This window comes from Ammodytes marinus, assembly GCF_949987685.1.
Source record: "Ammodytes marinus genome assembly, chromosome: 5".
NCBI classification, from domain to species: domain Eukaryota; kingdom Metazoa; phylum Chordata; class Actinopteri; order Uranoscopiformes; family Ammodytidae; genus Ammodytes; species Ammodytes marinus.
This window is the reverse complement of record NC_137234.1, coordinates 11,599,940-11,622,500: the sequence shown is the minus strand read 5'-3', so window position 1 is coordinate 11,622,500 and position 22,561 is coordinate 11,599,940. Positions and strand designations below refer to the sequence as shown.

Genomic DNA, 22,561 nt, shown 5'->3' with positions numbered 1-22,561 from the left:
CAGTTTAAGGGCCGAAGGAGTTTCTGCATCAGCATGTGTGCCGACACAGAGTGAGTAAAAGTAAGCCTACTGCTGCCGTCAGCGGGCAGGCGAAGAGAGGAGAAGAGGAGGGGAGGAAAAGTGTGTTTACACAGACGGCAAACTGCCTGGGGAATCGTAGGGGAGAGGAAGTCAGCCGGCTCTGTGTCTGCCTGCTCCAACTTCCTGCTCAGAAAAAGAAAAAGCCCAGGATCCTATTTCAGTCCAGCACAACTGTGTAGACCAGAAGTAAGCATGGAAAAACAAGGAATCACAGAAGCTTCACCGTAAAGTTTCGCCGAGGCACAAAGACCCAGTCAGAGATCGCAGGTAACGTCAAATATACTGACATCTTTCTATGAACAGCGATGTGTTTGATAATTGGTGTCTTGTCGAGGTAGTTCGAAATCACGTATAGTAATTAGTAGCCTATGGGCGATCGTATTCACTGTTTACATTTAGTCCTATTCGTTTCCTTCATTGTGTTAAAACTTTTCGGATCGTGTGTAGTTATTTCGTTTTACGCGACAATGTTACACATTTCGATTCGGGCACAGTTGTGCCGTCTTCCGGTCCGGGCAACATCTTGAAAATGAGTCAGTGGGGCAGAATAGAGATCCAGACAGACCTGTGTGCGTAACAGTTAGCCTACTGCAACTTTCAAGTCCCGGATACAAGTGTGTAGCCTCCCCGAAATGAAAAGAGTGGCAAACAAAAGACGAGTGGTGCAAAAGACAGCCCTCTGTTGTGCCCGCTGTTTAGAGATGCTTTTCTTATGCGCCCATGTTTAATTTTCCACCGTTTGCGAACAGGAAGAGAGTGGATTTAGTCATGGCTAAGTAATGTCTGCACACACCATCTAATCTCATTAGGAGTTTCCGTTCAGCCAACAACACTGGATGGCTTTGTGCGCTCAGCGTGGACTTCTCCGTCCGAGCATCCGCGGCAAGGCTCCTGATTCCCGAGCAAAACCATTACTAGAAAGAGTTGTTACGCCATTGTAGACTGATATGTGTGATTTTATCTTTTTGTTGTTAACCTTTGCATACAAGGCATCAGCAGTCATGTTATGTTATTCTAGCCTACTTGATATTAAAAATCATCTGATGCCTGGAGAACGTTGACTTATATTAGTGGATCCACTGTTTAAAGTTCATCTGTGCTATTTGCAGCATCTTGCAAAGGTGAATATGTAAAAGTCACTCTTGCCTAATTCCTCAATAGACCTGTCAGTTCAGCAGCTCTACATTGGCAAGCTTTACGTTTGCTTTAAGCTGTTATAAAAACTGAAGTCTGGGTTCACAGTGGGTTAATGGGTGGATCTGTGGAAAGGGGACAATGATTTGATCTTTTGACCCCCCTGGCTTCGGGATTTTTGTGGGAAGTGTGGCAGTACTGGGGAAACGCTCACCTGCTGTGGGATCCCCTCTCCTCACCAATTTGTCCTTGAAAGTAGAATAGGAGGAAGTCCTGACTTTGACAGGTTTGTAGTTTCACATGGCAGATAGAAAACTCAGGGGAGAGCGAGTGTCGGAAACAAGCTCAACCCTATCTTCTCTGGAAAGAGATATGTAGTGGTCGAATGGCCAGTCGCTCGTCTTTGTTATTAAACATCACTCCACACATCCACAGATAAAAATACATGATGAGAACCCATACTTATGTAGGGATATGTGTTGTGTAAATAATATATATAGGCTACCAATTATTGGTACTGAACCATTTTCGATACTTAGGTGTTACAGCCCATTACAGTAAACAAAATATTGAATTTGAGACCAATCAATATGCGTTTTTTCCTGGTGTAAATCTCCAACCAATTAATATTGAAATGTTTCCCTTGTGTGGAAAAAATGTTCTTTAAAACATCAAGAAATGGTCAAAGAAATGAAAGAAACCCATGGCCTCAAAATGTTGTTTTGAACGATCAAAAATCCAAAACTGAAATAAAAATAAATGAATTTACAATGATACAAAAATTAGAAATAAACAGCTAATTCTCACTTTCAACTGCAACGTTTTGTAATTTAAACTAAACAAATTACGGAACAATTAATCGATTATTAGACACTTTTACCAATGTACTATCCATCATTCGGCACTCTTCTGGTGTTGCCATCTGTGGTAGGTGACCGACTATTAATATGTGAGTTCCTCGCATGCAGACAGGAGTTTGGAGGCTGCACATTCCTCTATTAAAGGAATAACCCACCCTGGGCCCGTCATACTTCCTGTGGAGAGAGGGCCAGGTTGAACCGCAGCATATTTCTGGCTTGAGCTGTTGTTCCTCCTTATATTTTTTTTCTCTTCTGCTGCTGCTGCTGCTACATTACACTGCACTCTTTAACACACTGTTCTATTCATCACCAGTCTACTCTTCCTTACACCACATGTTACAGCTCAAACTGGCTGTTCCCTCCTCAGACAGTAATCTAATTTAGTCTGTATGCAGTAAAGCGTGCCAGCAAGACTCAAATCAGGGGAGGCAAAAAAAATGCATTTAGTTAGTATGAAACATCAGCTCTTCTTGTTCTAAAGCCTCTTTATTAATACATAAGGTGTGTTAGTTAATATAGGTCTTAAATATGGAGCCAGCTTGTTCACCTCTGAGGTTTGAGACTCGTGCTTATTCTGTCATTGCAGCAACTGGCAGGTGGTATGTGTAGGCCTACTGAATGTAGTTTTGGTGCTTTCTCCATCAGCTGATGTGTTTTGAGTAACTATTTCCCATATTTGTCTTGCAGAGGGAAAAAAGCTACAGGTAGTGAAGCCTTCAGAGATCATATATGATGATTTTAAAAAGAACCAATGAGGGGCTTGAATGTGTGCTCTTCTTCTCACTCTGACCTTGCTCACTGCAGGCATGGACAGTGCCATCACTCTGTGGCAGTTCCTGCTGCAGCTGCTGCTGGACCAAAGCCACAAGCACCTGATATGCTGGACGTCCACAGACGGCGAGTTCAAGCTCCTCAAGTCAGAGGAAGTGGCCAAGCTGTGGGGGCTGCGCAAGAACAAGACCAACATGAACTACGACAAGCTGAGTCGAGCCCTGCGCTACTACTACGACAAGGTGAGTCTCACGGGCTTAATGTGCAGGAGCTACCTCTTTATAAAAGTCCAACTGCTCGTGTTATTGTTGCAGCTTTTTGAGTAGTAGTAGAACCACGACTGATTCCTTGTTGTTCTCTTTAAACCCACAATCTCCCTTGATAGACACTTCCACTTCCTCTTTCTCGTCAAACGCGCTGTAGGAATCCGGATGTGATGTAGCGCTCTCACACACAGTTGTTTTTGTATGGCTTTTCGTATTGCATTTCCCCTATATGCTGACAAGATTGATAGCAGTTTGCTGTACATAAATAAAATGTTGAGAAGAATTCTACTCAATAATAGTGAGGTTTTTTTGTCTGATATTGCAGAACATCATCAAGAAGGTGATCGGCCAGAAGTTTGTCTACAAGTTTGTGTCCTTCCCTGAGATCCTTAAGATGGATCCCCAGGCGGTGGAGATGGGCCTGGCCTCTGGACGGTTCCCCCTCCACGAGGGCGAGGCCTCTGAGCTGGAGGTAGAGGAGGAGGAGGAAGAGGAGGCAGAGGAGGAGGCCCAGAGGAGGGCGCTGGCGGCCCTGGGGGCGCAGCAGTGTCGTAATGACTACCTGCGCTCAGGTCTCTACTCCTCCTTCAGCATCAGCTCCCTGCAGCACCAGCCCGAGCTGCTCCGGGCGCTAAGGGAGCGCCACGAAGAGCCCCCGCGCTCAGTCATCCGCTTTGGCAGCAACACCAGTGACCGGGGCTCGCCTCCCTCCATCAAGCCCGAGTCCTACGGCTCCCCTAGGCTGTCCAGGCTCCACTCCCCAGCCTCCCCACACCACAGCCAGCCCCGCCGTAGCTGGAGCCCCGTAGCCCAGGAAGAGGAGGAGGAGGGGGGGTACTCTGATCAGAGCGCTCAGCCCCTCAACCTCTCCTCCGGGCACAGGGAGCGGGCCCTGCAGCCCCCCGACAAGAGGGGCAGCAGCAGCAGCAGTGGTCGAATTAGCTCTACTAGTAGCAGTAGTAACCAAGGAGATGGACTCCCGCCAAAAAGCAGAAAGCCCAAAGCTCTGGAGATCTCCGCCCCGTCCCTGCTGCTGGCGGGGAGCGACATTGGCTCCATCGCCCTCAACAGCCCCGCACTGCCGTCCGGCTCACTCACTCCAGCCTTCTTCACTGCACAGGTGATTTATCTGAATAACACACCACTATAACTTCCTCTGGGCAGCAGTCCAGTAATGTGTGTGTCTTACTCATGTTCAAATGAGTTTCCTCCCTCTTTACAGACACAATATTAAGCTGGTAAAAGTCTCTAAATCATGATTGTTAGCACTTTGTGTGAGTGGTGACCCATTTAAGGTGTTTCCCCGGCCTTTAACCCAATGTGAGCAAGAACAGGATAAACACTGTTTATTACAGTTAGCCTGTTAGGTTCTAATCTGCACACACACCTGCTCTAAAACCTGCTTCATCTCTATCTAGTAGAGACATGTTTACACACCCTAAATCTACCCGTTGACACATTTTTACTAGTTCTCTCATTTCATCTCTTAGTAATTTAAGGTGGACTGAAGATCAAGTCCCTCTGTGCCAGCTGAAGCACAGTGAGCCCCAAAACAATCGAATCTCATCTCAGAAAGAGGATACTTCTGTGATGCTATCTGCTGTGTTGTGTGATGCTATGTTATTGCGTGGCCTTGCCAGCCATGGGGAGATGATGGGATCTATCCAGAGAATGATGTCAGTCACTAAAGCGGCAGGAGACATCTGACACAGCCTGGCATGGGTTGGTGGAAAGGCTACCTCTATATTTATTTAAGTATTCACTTGAGCCCAAACTTCCTCAAGAAACAGACGTTTGAGGAGAGGCATTAAAAAAAGATAAATTTGTAGGATTTTAGTGTAAAATATGCACAGGCACTTTCAAGTCCTAAAGGAAGGTTACATGCAAAACTATTCAAATTCAGACAAATGTAATGTGTCATTGTTTGGTTTGGGATTTAACCTTTCAAATAACTTCAATAAACAGTTATGTTGGGTAAGGCCAAATCTACCACGCGAGTGTTTGCTGCAAATAACAGGCCTGGGAGAAATAGGCCTATACTCAAACTACAGTTTGATCAATTAAAGTGCTTGTAGAATATAATCTGACTATTTGCTTTTACAACCTCTTTTTTTTATTTTCCTGCCTCAATTTCTATACTGTGGATCCAGGTTTTAGACGTTTTCTGCCACACATTTAGAGCCAAAGTCATCGAGCCGTGTTCTTTTTGGTTTGTTTTGATCTTTGCCCTAACCCCAAAGGCCCTGCTACAAGCATCAACTGCTATTTAATCATACTGTTTATTTCATTCAATAAATGTCTTTACATTGGCGTTGTTTCTAAGGAAAATGACTCCACGCCACATCAGTAGTCTATCCACACATCGAGAAAAGGCATTAACGCCACGCTAAAACTCTCTGTTTATGAGGGCGCAAAAAAGTGAGATCAGAGGAAAACAAACGATTTACAGAAAATCTTGTGCAAGTCCAACCTATGAGAGAGGGGGGGGGGAGAAGAGGCCCTAAGTGATGCCATATGTTCCAATAATTCCATTAATAATGGGAGCAGGGCTGAGTCCCTCCGCAACACTGGCTCACTTCTCTGAGGTGACACAGGGGAAAGTCTGGGGAGGGGGGAGAAGACCAGGGGAGAGAGGGAGAAATTGATTTCATATGTTTTCTCTTCAGTTGGTGTTCCAAGTGCTCGAGGTGCCCCCCCCCCTTCCCCCTTTCTTCCCCCTCCCAATCAACAACAACCCCCACCTCCTCCCCACGTCACCCCTGTATACTGGGGGAGAAACCACAGACTTCCTTCCTGCTCCGTCAGTTTGTTTTTCCAAACGCCAATACACGTCCATTTACCATTTCAGCATGTTTCGCATTACCCAAGTCCTCAGAGCGATGCTTTCCAACCAGTGTTTTCCTTAAAAAAAAAAGAGAAGAAAAAAAATGTTGTCTTCACTCTTTTTTTTGTTCTTCTTATTGACATATAATCTCTCTTCTCCTCTCTAACAGACTCCTTCTGGGTTGCTGCTCGCTCACAGTCCACTTTTGTCAGGCATCCACTTCTGGAGCAGCCTCAGCCCCGTCGCTCCACTCAGCCCCGCCCGGCTGCAGGGCCACAGCTCCCTCTTCCAGGTAACAAACACACCCAATCCAGGTGCACACGCAGAGAGGAATAGAGACGGGCATGTGAATAGCAGGATATGAGAACAAAAGGTTTGCTCACAGAAGCGCTGCTTACTGGAAGTGTTTGAAAGCCGAGGGGGAAGTTGGGAAGCATATGCAGGTGAAATTTCCCGTTCTTCCAGGCAGTTGTTCAAATGAGGATAATGACAGAATTTTAAATTGTATTTATTAAGATAAACCCATGCACAACAAGTAAAAAACAGTTTGACTCCAGTTTTAATACCCTTACATATACACGCTATGACTATAATGAACATTAACATTGGCCCCTCGAATGTGTCCTTAATTAAAACTAAAAAGTCTCAGTCTGAAACAAAATGGGTCTTGATGTCCCTGATTTTATATTTTATTTATAAAGCACATACAAAACTTAAAAACACTGTTTTTTTACACCAACGGTGGTGAAACTAGTCAAGACTTAATAAGCACGTCCAGCAGAGGTGTCCTGTTTCAGCGCATCGAGAGGGAGAGGAAATCCTGTGAATACTTCCTGTTTGAGCCCAGGGGAGCCGGTCTGAACAGGGTGGACTGGTTTGAGAGCTGCTCCTCATTTGTGAAGCGCACACACACAAACACACACACACGTACACCACACCCCCTCCACAGGCACACACACACAGAACACTTAACAGACTCTTTGTGCACAAATATTGTTTGACTTCTCCTTCTTGTGCGGAGGTACGGGCGGACAGAGACGAGAAGGAAGAGGCACAATGTATAAAAAAACAGGAAACCAGAGCAATGACAATGCTGCAGTTCCTCACCGGAAAGCAGCTTTCATAGAGCCGCCGTCCCCTCCTCGCTAACTCTCAGCCCCTTTCTCTTCCTCCACAGTTCCCTAGCCTAATCAACGGACACATGCCTATGCCTCTGCCAAACCTGGAAGGAACTCCCTCCTCTCTGCTCCTGTCCCCCACCACCCACAAATCCTGATCCAGGGTCTGTGAAAAACCTCCCATCAGCCCTCCATGTCTGGTTGAAAGTTTCTCGCCGTCATTATCATCCTCTGCAGCAAGCAGCGACTCCTATTCTTTCATTTTGCTTCAGAAAAAAAGTCCTACGTGACAGTATGTGACCTCACTTGTTTTGCACTTGAGTTGCTTCAGATTCCAGTGGTTGAAAACACTTGGTAAAAGCCATACGCCACGGCGTCTGTGAGACGCCCGGCTCCTTGTGATAAAGTACAGCACATTTCCACATGACCCTGTCCACTGATGGACAGTAGTGACGTGTAGCTCGTGTTAGACGAGCCAAGCTGCTCATTCTGCGCAGTGAGCTTGGATTTTTTAAACTTGTCTAAAAAAAAATTAAATCTTTTTTTTTTCTTAAATTTTTGTCACAATGTGAAACTGGTTGTTTCTCTTGTGTGGTATTGTATGTATTGTATGCACTATGCTTTTCAGATAGTACCGGCTGTGCCTTGTTGTCCTATATTTTTCTTTTTCAAAAACCTTTTTAATGAAGACGAGATTTCAAATCAATGAAATGCTTTTGTAACACTTGTAATGTTCTCTTTTTATACTGGACTTGGTATACAGTTTGTATTCTGTATCATTTTGTATTGTGAAGAATGTCTTGTCATTTTCAATAAACAAAGCATTGAATGCTTGAAAACTGCGTTAAGTTAAACATTTAACAGTAGATAAAACAAAATATACAACAAGGAAATAAATCATCACCAGTTTATAGGATTTCTGTTTAAACTTTATATTTTATTTTCTTTACTCTGGAAAAACAAAACAAAAAGCTCATGGAGGGGCATCTGCAACAAAATCCCACACCAATAACAATAATCCACAAATAAAGTTAAAGAATATCATACAAAACATCTGTTGTAATACTGTTAAATACAGACTGACTCGTATTCACTAGGGGCAGGACTATAGCTAGTTCTCCCTGAATCAGGAGTTCAGTGGCTGTGTGCTTCCTCATACGACAGAGCAGTCATGCAACACAATGATGGAGGCAATCCAGAAAAATAAAAAGGATTCATTTTTTACAGTTGATGGCGATGGGAATGGCAGAAAGGAGAACACATCTGTAATGCACAAAGGCAGCATCGCAGATTCCAACACTTTGTAACAGACTGGGGGAGAAAATCTGTGTCAGATTGAGGCGGAAAAAGGGCTGAGGAGCTTGTTCACCGTACTTAAATATTTTCTGATGAATTTAAAGAGGCGGAACTAATCCTGTAATGCCCTTATTAATTCTACATTGCCCTTTTTTTCTCCCCCTCTTGCATTTGTTCATTGGTCGCGACAAGAGACCGCAGCCTCCTGGAATGATATGCCAGCATCTGACAAGAACGTGATCTTTTTCCGCACAGAGTTTGGCAACACTGCTCTCATATTAGCCTCCAGTCAGGATAAAATGATCAGTTGTATCAAAGCTGGCCTCAAAAATCTTCAGAGTAAATGGTCACACAAATGATGGGTGCAGCTGAGAACAGAAAATCAAAGCCTTTTCGAGTTGCTGCAGAAACATCCCTCTGTTTGTCGGCATTAACATACACGCACACATTCATTCACACACACACACACACACACACACACACTGAGGAGCTTTGAGGTGGAGCTTTGTATGTAGGAAAATGGAACTCATGACAAAATAATCACTTAAAATATCACCACTTCAACAACAACAAAAAACCTATACACATTGCATTAAAGTGACTGAGCCAGTTAGAATCTAAACAGTAGTTGTATTCAGCAGCAAATTTCTCTTCTCAATAAATATAGATGTACAGTATATAAATGTCTCTTTTTAGGCCAGGTTCAGGCCAAACGCGGAAAGGGGAGTGGGAGAGCACTGTGGAAGAGTTTCCCAAGCAGTTTTGGGGGGAGTGATGGTGATGATGATCATGATCCACGCCAACGTCCATCGTAGGTTACTGATCCATCAGCGAGACTGTACAGCTCGGAGATTCCTTCCCAAAAAAAATAAATAAAAAATACAGTCCAGAAAATCTAAAACAGCATGCTTTGTCTTCTGCTCTTTCCGTTGCCTGAAGGGGACACAAAGAGGATGCATCAATTATTCAGCTTTTTAATGTTGTTTACAGTTGGGGGATTCCCACTCAGATAACATACTGTATAAATAGTGCGGGGGATAAATAATCAGTAAGTTTTCACATCAGTTCACATAATGCTTTGAGGGCTGTAAACAGGTTGTGAGAAATGCAGTGGGCTATGACATTTTAGACTGTATTTGTTCACATTTTGGCAAATTGGTACCATTAAAACGTTTCCCAAATTACTGTTAGCAGCATCAGTTTTTCAGTTTGCCCATGGGTGTTCGGACAACTATCAATTAATCAATTATCATTACTTTGCTTTCGGAAGAAAACTTAAATGTTCCATTATTTGATTATTATTATATTATTTAAATGGGCGTTCATTATGTTTAACCTACACATAATAAAAACAAGTTATATGTGAAACTGGCTATATACAGATACATTGACTTGACTTAACTGATGCAGCTGTCCAAATCAGCAGCCAAACCACAAGAATCAACTTCCGGTTGTTTTTAGTACACTAAACCACACAAGTCCCTTTCACCGCATGCAGTGTGTCTATGCCTCAAGTCTTCCCCTCCACCCCTCAACTCATGTGCCGTCCCATTTGGGAGGCGCTACACCCAATTTTGGAAACACAAGCGATCAAAGTTATCATTCTTGCATTATTCCTCACCTGACTCGGGGTACGACGAGTTCCGGTAGCCTGGATCTCTCTGCAACTGGACTTCCTTCTGTGTGAATATGGATACGTCTGCAAGACATAAAGAGTCAGTCAGTGCAAAATAACTCAACATCATGCCAGGAGAAGAGAATCTTTGTTATGAGGCTGTAACCGATCCCTCACAGTGCATAGCAACACATTTCGTGTTGTACCTAGCGGCTTCTGCCAAGTCTGCATTACTGCGCTGACATTTCATTACTCACTCTCTGGCAGTGTGTGCACACGTGGCCCCAGGCTCCTGAAGTACGGCTGTCTCATTGCTTCATCAGCAGAGATCCTCTTTTTCGACTCATACTGAAAATTCGAAGTCAAAGAAACAAAAAAGTAATTAAAGAACGAAAAAAACACATTTTAGAAAAAATTGGGTCAGCAATGTGTGATTGATTGCATGTGAATGTGTTGGCGCGCCTTCATGTTTCTAAAAATACAGCCCTAAAATAGCTGAAAAATATGTCACACTGCTTTTAGCATCCCATTCGTGCCCGGCAGTTCTAGCAAAACTTACTTTTAGGAATGACATCAGCAGGTCGATTCCATCCGTGTCCAACCTGCGGGAGGGAGGGAGGGAGCATGAGAGAGAGAGGTCAGCAGAGGTGGGGGGGTGAGCACGGACGCATGCCAGTGTAAGGAAGGAAACACTGTCAACTATTCCACAGGATTTCCTTACAGGAAGTGACACAGAGCACACACTAGCTGAACAAACCAATACTACTAAATGTTTGACTGTCTAAAAGCTAAAGCACTCTACGTACAGTAGCGGCTCTTCTCTTATACCTGGGTATGACTTCAAACATTTGATCATTTCCATCTTCAGTGGTTACAGGGCTAATAAGAGAGGTGAAGGGGGCAGTGATAAGAAACTGTACAGGTGTAGGACTGCTACACACATATCTGAAACAACCTCATGTGTAAACGTGTTGAACTGCAGCACAAAGGAACATCCATATGTAGCAGAAGAAAAGTCTTACCTGGGTGCGTGGTTGATGAGGGGCTGGGCCTTGTACTTGGGGAACTTGTGGGACTTGAACTCGTCGATGGAGGATATTCCAGACCAGCTGTCTTCTGTGGGCGTGCCTGCGGAGGGACATTCAATGGACCGTGTTAGAGTCAGGGCTTTAGTGTGGGCAGCTGGAGGGGCTTTTCACGCTGCCACAGGAGGGGCTTCATGCCAGGGTTAATGCGAATGATTAAAGGATCATATGTAAGTGTGGAGTGTTTTTCTCCATCAGCAGGGGGCAGCACTGACCTAGCAGCCTGAAGATGAGGTGCAGCTCGTCCTCTACCGTGGAGCCTGGAAACAAGGGCCTGCCGGCAGCCATCTCGTAGAATATACAGCCCACACCCCTGGCAGGAAGACACACACAGGAGGGAGTAGGTCTGTCACAAGGTTTGGCACCAATTCAACTCAACTACAAGTCTCCTGTATTGATACTACTACTAACATCTTTCATCAAACTCCCGGAACCTTGCATTAAACTTGCCAGTTTCATTCCACCCAATGAATGAATCATCAAAGGAAGAGGCAGGAATTTGTTAAAGAAAGTTACACCACATTAAGTCACAGTTGAATTCCATATTCCAACAGCTTGGGCGTGTTCATAAATAGCCATGTGCCACATAAAAGTCCCTTAACTGATTATAGGACACCTGTCTCACTTCATAAGAGCATCAACTATATGACAGAAGCTTGAAACATTTGTTCTTATGCCAAAAATCACTGAATCGTCACTGGCCATGTGAAATTCCTTTCTGCTTGCAGATTATTTTAGCCTTTGCATCTTCAGTGTGCTACGGACATAAAGTCTTCTCAGTATTTTCCAACAGTTGTAATCCGCCCCCTGTTGAGTGAGGCCCACTCACCACATGTCTATCTGTGTGGAGTACTCAGAGGAGCCCAGCAGCACGTCGGGAGGCCGATACCAAAGTGTTACCACCTCATTAGAGTATGTTTTAGTGGGCACAGACTTTGCCCTCGCCAGGCCTGTGGAGCAAAAAAACATGAGGAATAAAAACTAATTTAGACAAACAAATTTAAGAAAACAAAAAAAAATATTCATACAGTTTTAATATGGCTGAATTGTATCACTTCGTATTGGTAGAATATATATCAAAGCAGCTTTAGAAATAAAGAAAGCAAGTGCCACTTTTATCCAAAATTGTATAAAGAAATAGGAGGTAATTCATTTGAAGAGAAATATCTGGCACAAAAGAAAATGATACCTTGCACAGGTAAATAATTGTAGTAAGTATACTTTTTTTCTTTCTTTCTTACCAAAATCAGCCAGTTTGAGTTCTCCTCTTTCGTTGATGAGCAGATTCTGGGGCTTCAGGTCTCGGTGGAGGACTTTCCGTCTGTGACAGTACGCTAAACCTCGCAGGATCTGGAACAGAAAGATCTGGGGAAAGAGATATTTATGGTTAGTAACTTTCATCCTATTGGTACAATGAGATTCAAAGATTTCACAGATTCTTCATTACATGCTAGTTATCTAAACCCCTCTGGAATAAAGATTTTTTTTTTAGACAAATTAAATCTTTTAAGTAGTTACGAGGAACTCTGAGTTTCCGTTGATTCTAGTGGCACCTTTGGATAAATATTTCCAGTAAGAGAGACTGCAGATGTGTCTCAATGAAGAAATGTATATGTGACTTTTTAGGATTAATAATGGTAATATGACGTGGTGAAGCAGATGAAACGTTGATTTAGTTCAGGAAACAGAGGCTGTGTCCGGTATGCCTGCCGTAAATCGTTCCCGGGAAGAAATCATACGCATTAAAAGGCATTAATAATAACTATATTAAAACAACGTTGTTTTCACTGATGGTCTCGTTTGCTGTAACAGGTCATTTATGATCATCAGAGGAATAGAGGAGGATTAAATTAAATACACTGTATTCAGACCGTTTGTAAAGAAACAATATTAAAATGCTCCATCCAAACAGCCCAAGTTTCATTTTAATAAAAAGCAGTTTCATTATTTTCAGTCCTTTTCAAAGGGGACACATTGCACACAAGCAAAATAGTTTTGTGTGGAAAAGTAAGGTTAAGACAACACATTTGCCCCCTTTCCCCCCTATACTGTCTAGACTCCACCGCCAGGGGGCACACTAACAGTGCTTCTTGTGTTGACACTAGCAACCACAAAGCCAAGCTGTGACAGTTGATGAAGTTGGCTGGGCCAGCAGGCGGCCTGCAGAGGCTCACCTTGACATTCTGCATGCTCAGGATGTTCCCGCAGTCGTCCATGTACTGCTTCAGGTCTTTGTCCTAGATGAGAGAGAGAGGGGGAGAGACAGAGAGAGAGAAAGGGCATCAGAAAAGTAGAAAGGGTGCCAGCACACAAACAAACACAGTTGTGCTCTCCTCTATTATCATCCTCATCGCTGCAGAATAGGTCATGAATAGTAATGATGATGTAAAATATTTTAGTATCTGTGCTCTGAATAAAACATGAGTCACAGAGGAAAAGTGTTGGCCGAGGTTTATGTTGGTCTCACCAGGTATTCAAAGACCAGCGTGAGCGACTTCTCCGTGTGAATGATGTCGTGCAGCGTCACAATGTTGGCGTGTTTCAGATCCTTCAGTAACGACACTGCAGGAAAAGAGACAGGAGAACTGGATGAGTAAAGTTGACGTTGATTTTCTGATGTCTCTGGGTTTTAACACTGATTAAAATGAGTCTTATTTACCTTAAACTGACAAACACAAAGTGGCATAAATAGAACGTATCAACCAAGTCACAAAACAAAAAAGATAAAATACAGAGTAGAAGGCAGAAAACATTATTTTGCAAACGTCACTCTCCTTATAAAGTTTGGGTTCTTTCACACAGTTGGTCATCCATTCTCTATCCTAAATGACCACAATGCATTTCTCGTAGAGGAAAGCGACCTGTAGTTTTAGACCCTTTGGTGAAGTTACTTACAGTATGTGCACTAAGTTCAAATCTTTTAGATTTTTTTTTTAATTTTATTTAAAAGATCCCCATTAGGGGATTCCTGGGGTCCACACAAAAAGATTAACCAAAACAATACTACAATACATATATACTTCAACAATGAAACAAAGAAAAGAGATATTTAGTACTACTGTTACATAAAACCTTACATTTCCTTAACAAATGTTTGAAAGAAACAAACAGTGGACATGTTGTACCAGTGTACACTAGTGTCCCTACTAAGGTAAACACCACACGTTATTCACATTTACAAACCCACTATCATATGCAGTTTAGGAAGATTTTTTTATTTGACTTAATAAACTCATCCGTGTTTATTGCAGTTGTAGTCTGTTCCAATTTCCTTTAAGGTGTAAAAGGTTGATATTTGCTGACGTGATAAGTAACTAAGGTTAAATTACTTCCAAAAATCTGGTACAATTTTCTGGGAAAACTACTACTACATTGATGGTTCATACCTTCTCTGATGGCTGTGCACGGTGCCCCCTCCTCATGCTCCAGTCGGATCTCCTTCAGTGCCACCAGGTTGTCGGTCAGCTTACTCCTCCCCTTGAAGACTGTAGCGTACGTACCCTGGAGGAAGAGAAGAGCTTTCAGAAGCTGGATTGATGTGGCAGAAGTCAGGGGTTAAAAAGTAAACTCTGTCCCTTGCCTTAAAATCACCCACTATAACCAGGGGTGCACATAACTGGTACGCAAGTACGCATGCGCGCCTACAATCAGGGATGCGTAACGTCACTTGGGTCACTACCACGCTTTTGCGTAACTAACCATAAGGTCATCAAAACAAAATTACACGTGTATGTTGTCACCCCTCAATGGAGTAGACTGCTATGGGAGATGTTGAAAAAACAAAATACATTGAGCAGCTACTTTGGCGTTACGCCACTTGCAAAGAAAAGGAAAACGGAGCCGGAGCAGAAGAAAATAGTTTTTTCCGAAAGGTGGCTCCAAGATGTACCGTGGCTCGAAACGAATGATGAGCGCACTGAAACCACAGCAAGCAGACCGAACAGGTGCGTTTTATATAGGATCCAAAACATTCAACCATTCGACAAACATGAAAAGAGCAAGGAGCGAATAAACAAGCTAGCCAAGAAGAAATATCCACTCACCCACTTGCTAAATGGCGAAACAAGTTGAATGAAGAACAGCGTCAAGCCCTTTGCAATGTTTTTCTCCTGGCCTTTCTTAAAGCTAAACATGCACGTCCCATGTTTTCTTATGCCGAGGATATTCCTTTACTGAAGTGGGTAGTAGTAAATGTCGGGTGCGCATATCACTCACGTGAAGGGGGGACACGGATAATGGAGGCCATCGCGCGAGCCATAATCTTGAGTTGAGACTCGAGTTGAAGTCGGCTGAATTTTGGGGGCTGCTTTTTGATGGATCGGAGGACACCACAAAAACCGAGCAGGAGATCGTTTACATTGTGTCCGTGTCCAGCAACGGAGAGTTTACGTCTTGACTTTCTAGGGCTGATTGAACTGGATGCCGACCGAATCGCGCAGGCAATAACAGATGGGCTTGTGAAGCTTTTTCAGGATGCAGGCTTGGATGACTGGACGACAAAGTTGGTCGCTGTGTGCACGGACGGGACTGCCGTCAACGTCGGTGTGTACAACGGAATTGTGCCAAAACTACGCCGGCTGGCTGCGGTTGGAGACTCCCTTGTCCACATTCTGTGCACTGCGCACACACTGGAGAACTGCGCAAAATCAGCTGATCGCAACGTTCCTTACTGTGAGACATTCAATCGCTGCGTGGTCAAGCTTCTACAGTTTTATTTACAAAAAGGTTGAGCAAAGAACACTGCTGTGCTTAAGAAGTTGTGTATTGAAAATGGAATCTCCTTTGTGAAACTGGCTAAGTTTCATATCAGATGATCTGCATGGAGGCATGAAATACTGTTAAAAATATCAAGACTATTGCCACCCATTAAAATGCAGCTGGCTACAAGTGATAACAGTGACTGCAGCAAGTTCATCATCTACAACACAAGCAGCTGAAGCCGAGGACAGCGAAGGAGACACTGAGGAGGACAGTGAGGAAGACTGCATTTATTAAAACAATGCTACATATGGGGTGAGTACCAAACCCCATCTCCTGGTACTCACCTGAGTAACTCACTAAAAAAGTTATGTGCACCCCTGACTATAACCACTATAACATTAGTACCTGTCATGAGAACAAGGTTAAAGCTATAGTGCGTAAAATCTATTGCCCCCGTGAGGAATTCTGAGGAATACAACACTGTCGGTGCATCTAAATGAGGTACACCAGTTAGTAAATCCTGCCATATTGGGAAATACAGAGAGAGGTTTGTGGAGCCGATAGGCTTAATCAACTTTGTGTCAACTCATTTGGCGATGGCTTGAATGTCACGGACATTCACTTATATGAAAAAGTTACGCACTATAGCTTGAACAGTGGATGTTCACGTACCTCCCCCAGTTTGTCCAGTTTGATGTAGGTCTCCAGCTTCCCAAATCCAATCTCGGACTGGATGAGAGGGAAAAAGGACAAACAGCATTAATAAGGGTGGCGTCTTTATTAACCCTGACAAGCTTACAGACACCGCGGCAAATCCTTCTGACGGCCTCACAGCAACAGAGGGGAGGACGTAAGGAGGTCACACGCCCCCCTCAACCGCCATCACAGCTGATCTCTTGTGACAAAGGAACGTTGGCTTTTGGCTTTTACAATGTGTTTGTTTAAAGGGCAGGGAAGGCAAACTTTATTTACAAAGCGTGTTTAATACACGATGACAAACTCCCACATGCTCTAAGAGCTCCGACAATTAGTCAAAATAATTGGCAACAACTGTCTGGATGTGCTGCTTTTCCTTGGCGTAGGGTACTTATAGTCTGAGGTTGTTTTGAGTTGTCAGGAAAAAGCCCTTCCAGCAAAAGCCAGACTTTAAACTGACCCTGTGCACAGCATGTAGGACACATGAGCTGAGAGGTCTGTGTGACTCGTAGACACAATCTAAAGGCGTTCTGCTTTTGACAGATGCACATTCAAATAAAAAAAAAACATTTTTGAGGCTTCTGATGAAGTGAATTCTGAGGTACTAATGTAGACACATGACACCATGCAAGCTCTCACTTTTGTTTCTTTTGCTGCGTCTAAAACAAAAACAGAACTGGTTGCTATCGTTATATTCTGCAGCCGCTTCCCGATCACATTTCTGTTTCTGTCTCATTTTTCTCTCCCCTTCTGTTGATTCTCAAATCGCCATCGCTAGCTTTCAGACGTGGACAGCGCAGTACTGTACATTTACATAAGCAGTTTGAAGGTTGACAATTGTTATTGTCCATTTCCTAACTTGCAAAATGTCCCAAAAGATAGTGCCATACAGTTCATACCGACACATCTCCCTTTAATAACGTTGGCTATAATAGACCATTGTTGAAAATCAATGAGTAGGACTGTGGTGAAGTACCTTTATGTGTCAGGTATTTAATAATCTTTAGCCAAGAACAATCATTTTTTTGTGTGGTAGGAGGTAAAAGGGGCAGGTGTATAACAACAGGAATTTACACACCTGGCCTGTGACACAATATGCATAAAAACCTCACTCTGACAGTCATAACTTCCACTGCAAATAAATGTCCATAAATGTGCCAAGAAATCATAGAGAAAAGCTTGGGCCGAAATGAGCCCATGTTTATTTTAACTCCAGAATTTGCCTGAGAATCATCACATTTTTATGATTTCTTTTCAGTATCAAAGTGATCCAGTGATAGTTGTCTGGATATATCTATGGTTGCAATGTGTAAACATGAACCACAAATGGCTAATTCAGCAGACTTTTAATACTGTAATTTGAGCAAAAAACAAGTATAGGCAAAGTTTTTGTATTTGTGTCCAATATTCTTTCTTCTAGATTTGAATTTGGTTTCCACCACCTCCTGAGAAAAAGATCTGGCTAGACTTTAACAAAATGAGCTGAGAAACATTAAAAATGCTTTGTAGAGATGAAGGGAACCATAGTCAGAGGACAATTCTCTGTTGGTTCATTGTTAATATAAACATGCTAATTAGTACAGCTTTAAGCTAAGGATCTAAAGAAGAGCTTACATTTCCTGTTACAGCAGTGTGTCAGTACAGTAATATTAACTGAGCAGTTAAAGTACTGCACCTGTGTGTGAAGCTAGCAGGGTCTTGCTCAAGAACACTTCAGCAAGTACAGGTTTACTTTTTATTAATTATCCATTTGAGTACTCTTCCAAACTCTAATTTACTCACTGTCTTATAATATATTTAACACATCTTTATTTTTTTTCTCACCAGTGATGCTCTGCGGGAGCGTCGGCTCAGAGGCTCATTGAAGGTCGGGCTGGTCAGCTGCAGCTTCTCCAGGAAACCGTCAGGTAACCGGATATCGGCCGGCAGAGACAAACGTTTGTTCAGGTCCTAGACACACACACACACACACACACACACACACACACACACACACACACACACACACACACACACACACACACACACACACACACACACACACACACACACACACACACACACACACACACACACACACACACACACACACACACACACACACACACACACACACACACACACACACACACACACACACACACACACACACACACACACACACACACACACACAAAAGATAGTGTCAAATGGTCAACATGTTGTAAAACCATGGAAAAACAGGAATTAACCCTCAGCAAACAGCATAAGCTCTGAATAAATACCAACGATTGACAAAAAAAATGGCAGAAACCCAAAGTAAACCTGTAGAATATGTAAGAAGCAGCTAGGTTAAAGGCCTCACCGGTCAACAGAGAGGGCAGTGTGTGTGTGTGTGTGTATAAGTACAAGTGTAGCAGCATGCGTCTGTGCAGTCTTGTGTACATAATAAAGGGTGGTCTGTGGAAGAGTTCGGGGTAAAGTCTTTCCAAGAGCAACAAAGTACTAAAGCATGATCCTCATGACTGGTTATGTAAAATAAAAAACACTCACTCACAAAATAACGTCTGGATTCTTCCCATCATGCATTTCCTCTATTTGTTAGATTACTGTTAATCCGGTCTCTCTCTCTCTCCCTCTCTCTGGTTTAAATCTACTTCCACTCCCTCTGAGGTAACGCTGGACACATTTAAAAAACAAGCTCGTTGTTTAATCTGCAACTGAGGGGCGACTGACTTGTGGGCTGGTGAACTGACCCTTTCACTCTCTTACTTAGGTGCCCTAAATTGAACACAAGCAGTTAAAATGTGAATATGTGAACTTGTTTACTGCTCATGTAAAATAATTGATACTCTGATGCTGAATGTTTACTGCTGCAACATTTTTTTATTCATTTTTCAAATTATTACATTCTTGGTTTATTGAGAGAAATAAACCAAATATGGGGCTCTAACCGCTGATTACTTTAACTATTTGACTCTTTTTTTCGTTTATTCAATTAATCACTTTGTCTATAAAATGTCAGAAAATAGGGGGAAAGTTTCATACAATAACATATCACAAAATAAAAATAGATGATTATCAAAGTAGTAACATATTTATTTCATATTGATTTAATTATTGTTTCATCTCTAAATAAATGGTGAAGATATATAAACAAAGTCATAAATAACGAAGAGCCTCCCATAATGTACCAGATTGTTTTAATATTTTTGAATGAAAGCTCTGCCGCTCTGTAGTTTGAGTGCTTAGTGCCCAGAGCGAGTGATACCATCCATCACCTAACCTTTGAGCCCCCACCCCCCTCCAGTTGTCCAATCAACTCGTCCTAATCTGTTACAACAGGGGCCCATCTGGACCGTATTACTGTAATCTGTTGTGATGTAATCCCAAAACAGCACTGCTTCCTCTCCAGAAACGGAAACGCCTCATACCTCTACCTGAGCACAGAGACCCAGGGCTTTCTCCACTCTTCCTCATTTTCTCTCCATCTCTCTATCCTCTCAGTGTCACAAAAAAAGAAAGACATAATCGGAGTATAACTGTAACTGTATTGTAACTTTTCTGGTTGTGAAACAGTGACAGGAAGCGTGCTGTGCCTTGCGTGCACACACACACACTCTTGGTACACAGCGAGAGGTGATGTGTCATGTCTCTGTGTGTGGGTAAGCCCTAAATGGAGTAAGCTGATAAACTACACAGTAAAGGGTATTTTTTCTCCTCCCTGCACTGTTGCATGGGTGTTATCTGCTCGTAAATCCCCCAGAGGCCATACCATAAAATCAACCAATAAAAATCGGCGGATGTGTGCGTTCCCCAATCACAAGACTTTCCCTCGCATGATCGCTCAGCAGGCACTGTGTGCACAGCATGTGGTTCACTGGCAAGAAGTCAAAAGTAACCACACATCAAAACCAACACAGTAAAGTTTTAAAGTAGTTTTTGTTTAAGAATTTCTTTATATTAAATTAGCTTGGTTCTGTTGTAGGAATAGAAATAAACCTGCGGCTGCATATCCTCAATTGTATTTGTAAAATGTTTCAAACCATATTTCATTTTATACTGTGTGCAATACTAAAGAAAAAAAACTGGTCCCTTCAACACATCTTAATTACTGCATATGGGATTGTAGTATACTTTACATCACTTAATATTTTGGCAAAGCTCAAAATGACAGTTAAAATGATAAGGGATTACAAATCTATTTCCCAACCAAATCTTTCATAGGTTTCTTTTGTAAGTTTGATCATCATTCAACTGAATGAAAAAGGAAAACTAGGTCATTCTGTTGTTCACTTTCACTGTGAAAGTGTACCGGCACGGTCATCCTTAAATCCAATTAGAATTCATTACGAAGGATTGAAGGGACCAGGTCTTGGCTAAGTGTAGCGAAGAAAGAGAGAAACAACCGAATATCACGTCAGAATTTATGACGAAAATGAGAAAGTTTTGCCTGTGTTGTTGTTAAAGTAATATGAAGCACAGACTGAGATATATGATATGAGGATAACGCTGCACTGGATTAATCTGTGCAAAAATCAAACACCCTGGTTGCGTTCCGAATAGCATACTCTTTCTTTTTTCTATTCTACATACTACATCCGACGATAAAAAGAATCTAGTTAGGATGCAGTAGGCATAATTGGGACATACTTTACCATCTTATTTCATCATAACATTGCGCCTTGATCTTGCCTCTTGGTTTTATATCCGTCGCATCCCCGTTTGCTTTCATATGGAGGCTTCGTGATGTAATGTCACTTCACGTGCGCACTGGATTGTGGGTCAGAATCGGCCAAATAGGATGCAGTTTTCAACACTAACAATCTTGGCCGCATGAAGTAGGACATCCGGGTACTTCTAACCATCCTAAATCTGGCCACAAGAATCGGGACATCATAAATCTTTTTTCTACATACTATATAGTAGAAAGTATGCGATTCGGAACGCAACCCCTGCTTGTGTTTACATTTTTTTTTAAGAAAAAAATCACAGACAAGTCCTTTCATAATGTGTTGACATTATGTAACCACCAGAGGAAAGTCAAAATCTACCTGCTCCTTATAGACCCCGTTTCCACCTGGCATTAACATGTGGTTTTTGTGATCCGATCACATGAATACAGCTCTAACTACAGGTGAGAACACTCTCAAGACGCATTGAGATCGGATCACAAAAACCACATTCGGAGGTGGTTTACGTCGCTTGTGTCGCTTGTGTTCGCATTCATTTGGTAGTGGAAACACCAATGTGACTCCTGTCCACTTTAGGGACCTCCTACTCAACTGCTGCCCCCTGCCTGGGCGGAAATACGTTGAAAATGCATCACTGGCGTTCATGCAGCTTTTATAGAAGCCTCATGAACGAGTTGCAAATTACAAGCTTACTCCTCTGTTTTCATTTCACTGCGTAAATCTGAAAACACGGAAATCGCTGCTATTGACTGGAGAGCTGCAAGGCAACGACTTCCTGTTCTTATCTGCTTAAGAATAAAAGTCAACTCGCGTTTCGGTAGTAACAGGCGTTTAATGTGAAGGCGCACAGGAAATATTCTGTTCGCATACAGTATCTTAACTTCATACAGAAAGCCGCCGGTGTAGCCTACTGGTGGTGGTGGTGACAAGAGTGTAGCAGACGTTACAAAAGGCGCCCCGCAAACACATCTTTCACCAGCCAAAGAGGCGTAATAACTTACTCGCCTAAGAGTTTTTACTTTTATATACTACCTATGATATTTCCCGCATTTGGCGAGAGCCCTCTAAGCAGTGTTGTGCATCGCGCCTCCTTGTCTAAATGAGACAGTAGCATATCTCGTCAACCTAGACTGGTAATTATCTTCGCATGTAATGCATTTTAACAGCAAATGCGATTAAAACTGTGGCACTGTACAGCCCTGTATGTTTACTTGTTTGAACCCCACCGGTTAAAAACACCAATGCAAACGGAAATGATAAACGTGTTGATTTAAATACAGCGCGGGTAAATGGAATCCGATCACAAGTAGACAGAGAAGTCACATTTGAAAATACAAGTGGGAACACACGGACTGAGAGCTGTCCACTTGTAACCAGATTCAAAAAGTCAGATGTTAATGCCAGGTGGAAACAGGGTCATAGACTGACTGACTGACTGACT

General features: G+C 42.7%; 2 protein-coding genes across 3 annotated transcripts in view; one reads left to right on the top strand and one right to left on the bottom strand.

The window, feature by feature from the left end:
* The first annotated feature begins 18 nt into the window (after positions 1-18).
* LOC307250867 (ETS domain-containing protein Elk-3-like) lies at positions 19-7,887 on the top strand. The gene is made up of 5 exons (XM_080028129.1): positions 19-348; positions 2,880-3,088; positions 3,438-4,232; positions 6,106-6,228; positions 7,114-7,887. Exons 2-5 carry the CDS (start codon positions 2,882-2,884, stop codon positions 7,210-7,212), a joined length of 1,224 nt encoding a protein of 407 aa, XP_079884255.1. The 5' UTR covers positions 19-348; positions 2,880-2,881; the 3' UTR covers positions 7,213-7,887.
* Positions 7,888-8,001: 114 nt separating this feature from the next.
* LOC307250874 (cyclin-dependent kinase 17-like) overlaps positions 8,002-22,561 on the bottom strand; it is a 34,044-nt gene continuing 19,484 nt past the window's right edge. For both annotated transcript variants that reach the window (XM_080028137.1, XM_080028138.1), the window contains exons 5-17: positions 18,272-18,397; positions 16,424-16,480; positions 14,437-14,551; positions 13,518-13,612; positions 13,225-13,287; positions 12,292-12,415; positions 11,880-12,000; positions 11,266-11,363; positions 10,988-11,093; positions 10,525-10,567; positions 10,223-10,313; positions 9,972-10,049; positions 8,002-9,283 (exon numbers count right to left, since the gene is read on the bottom strand). In XM_080028137.1, coding sequence (XP_079884263.1) covers positions 9,246-9,283; positions 9,972-10,049; positions 10,223-10,313; positions 10,525-10,567; positions 10,988-11,093; positions 11,266-11,363; positions 11,880-12,000; positions 12,292-12,415; positions 13,225-13,287; positions 13,518-13,612; positions 14,437-14,551; positions 16,424-16,480; positions 18,272-18,397 — 1,155 coding nt within the window. In that variant the 3' untranslated portion in view covers positions 8,002-9,245. The remainder of the gene's footprint in view (positions 9,284-9,971; positions 10,050-10,222; positions 10,314-10,524; positions 10,568-10,987; positions 11,094-11,265; positions 11,364-11,879; positions 12,001-12,291; positions 12,416-13,224; positions 13,288-13,517; positions 13,613-14,436; positions 14,552-16,423; positions 16,481-18,271; positions 18,398-22,561) is intronic.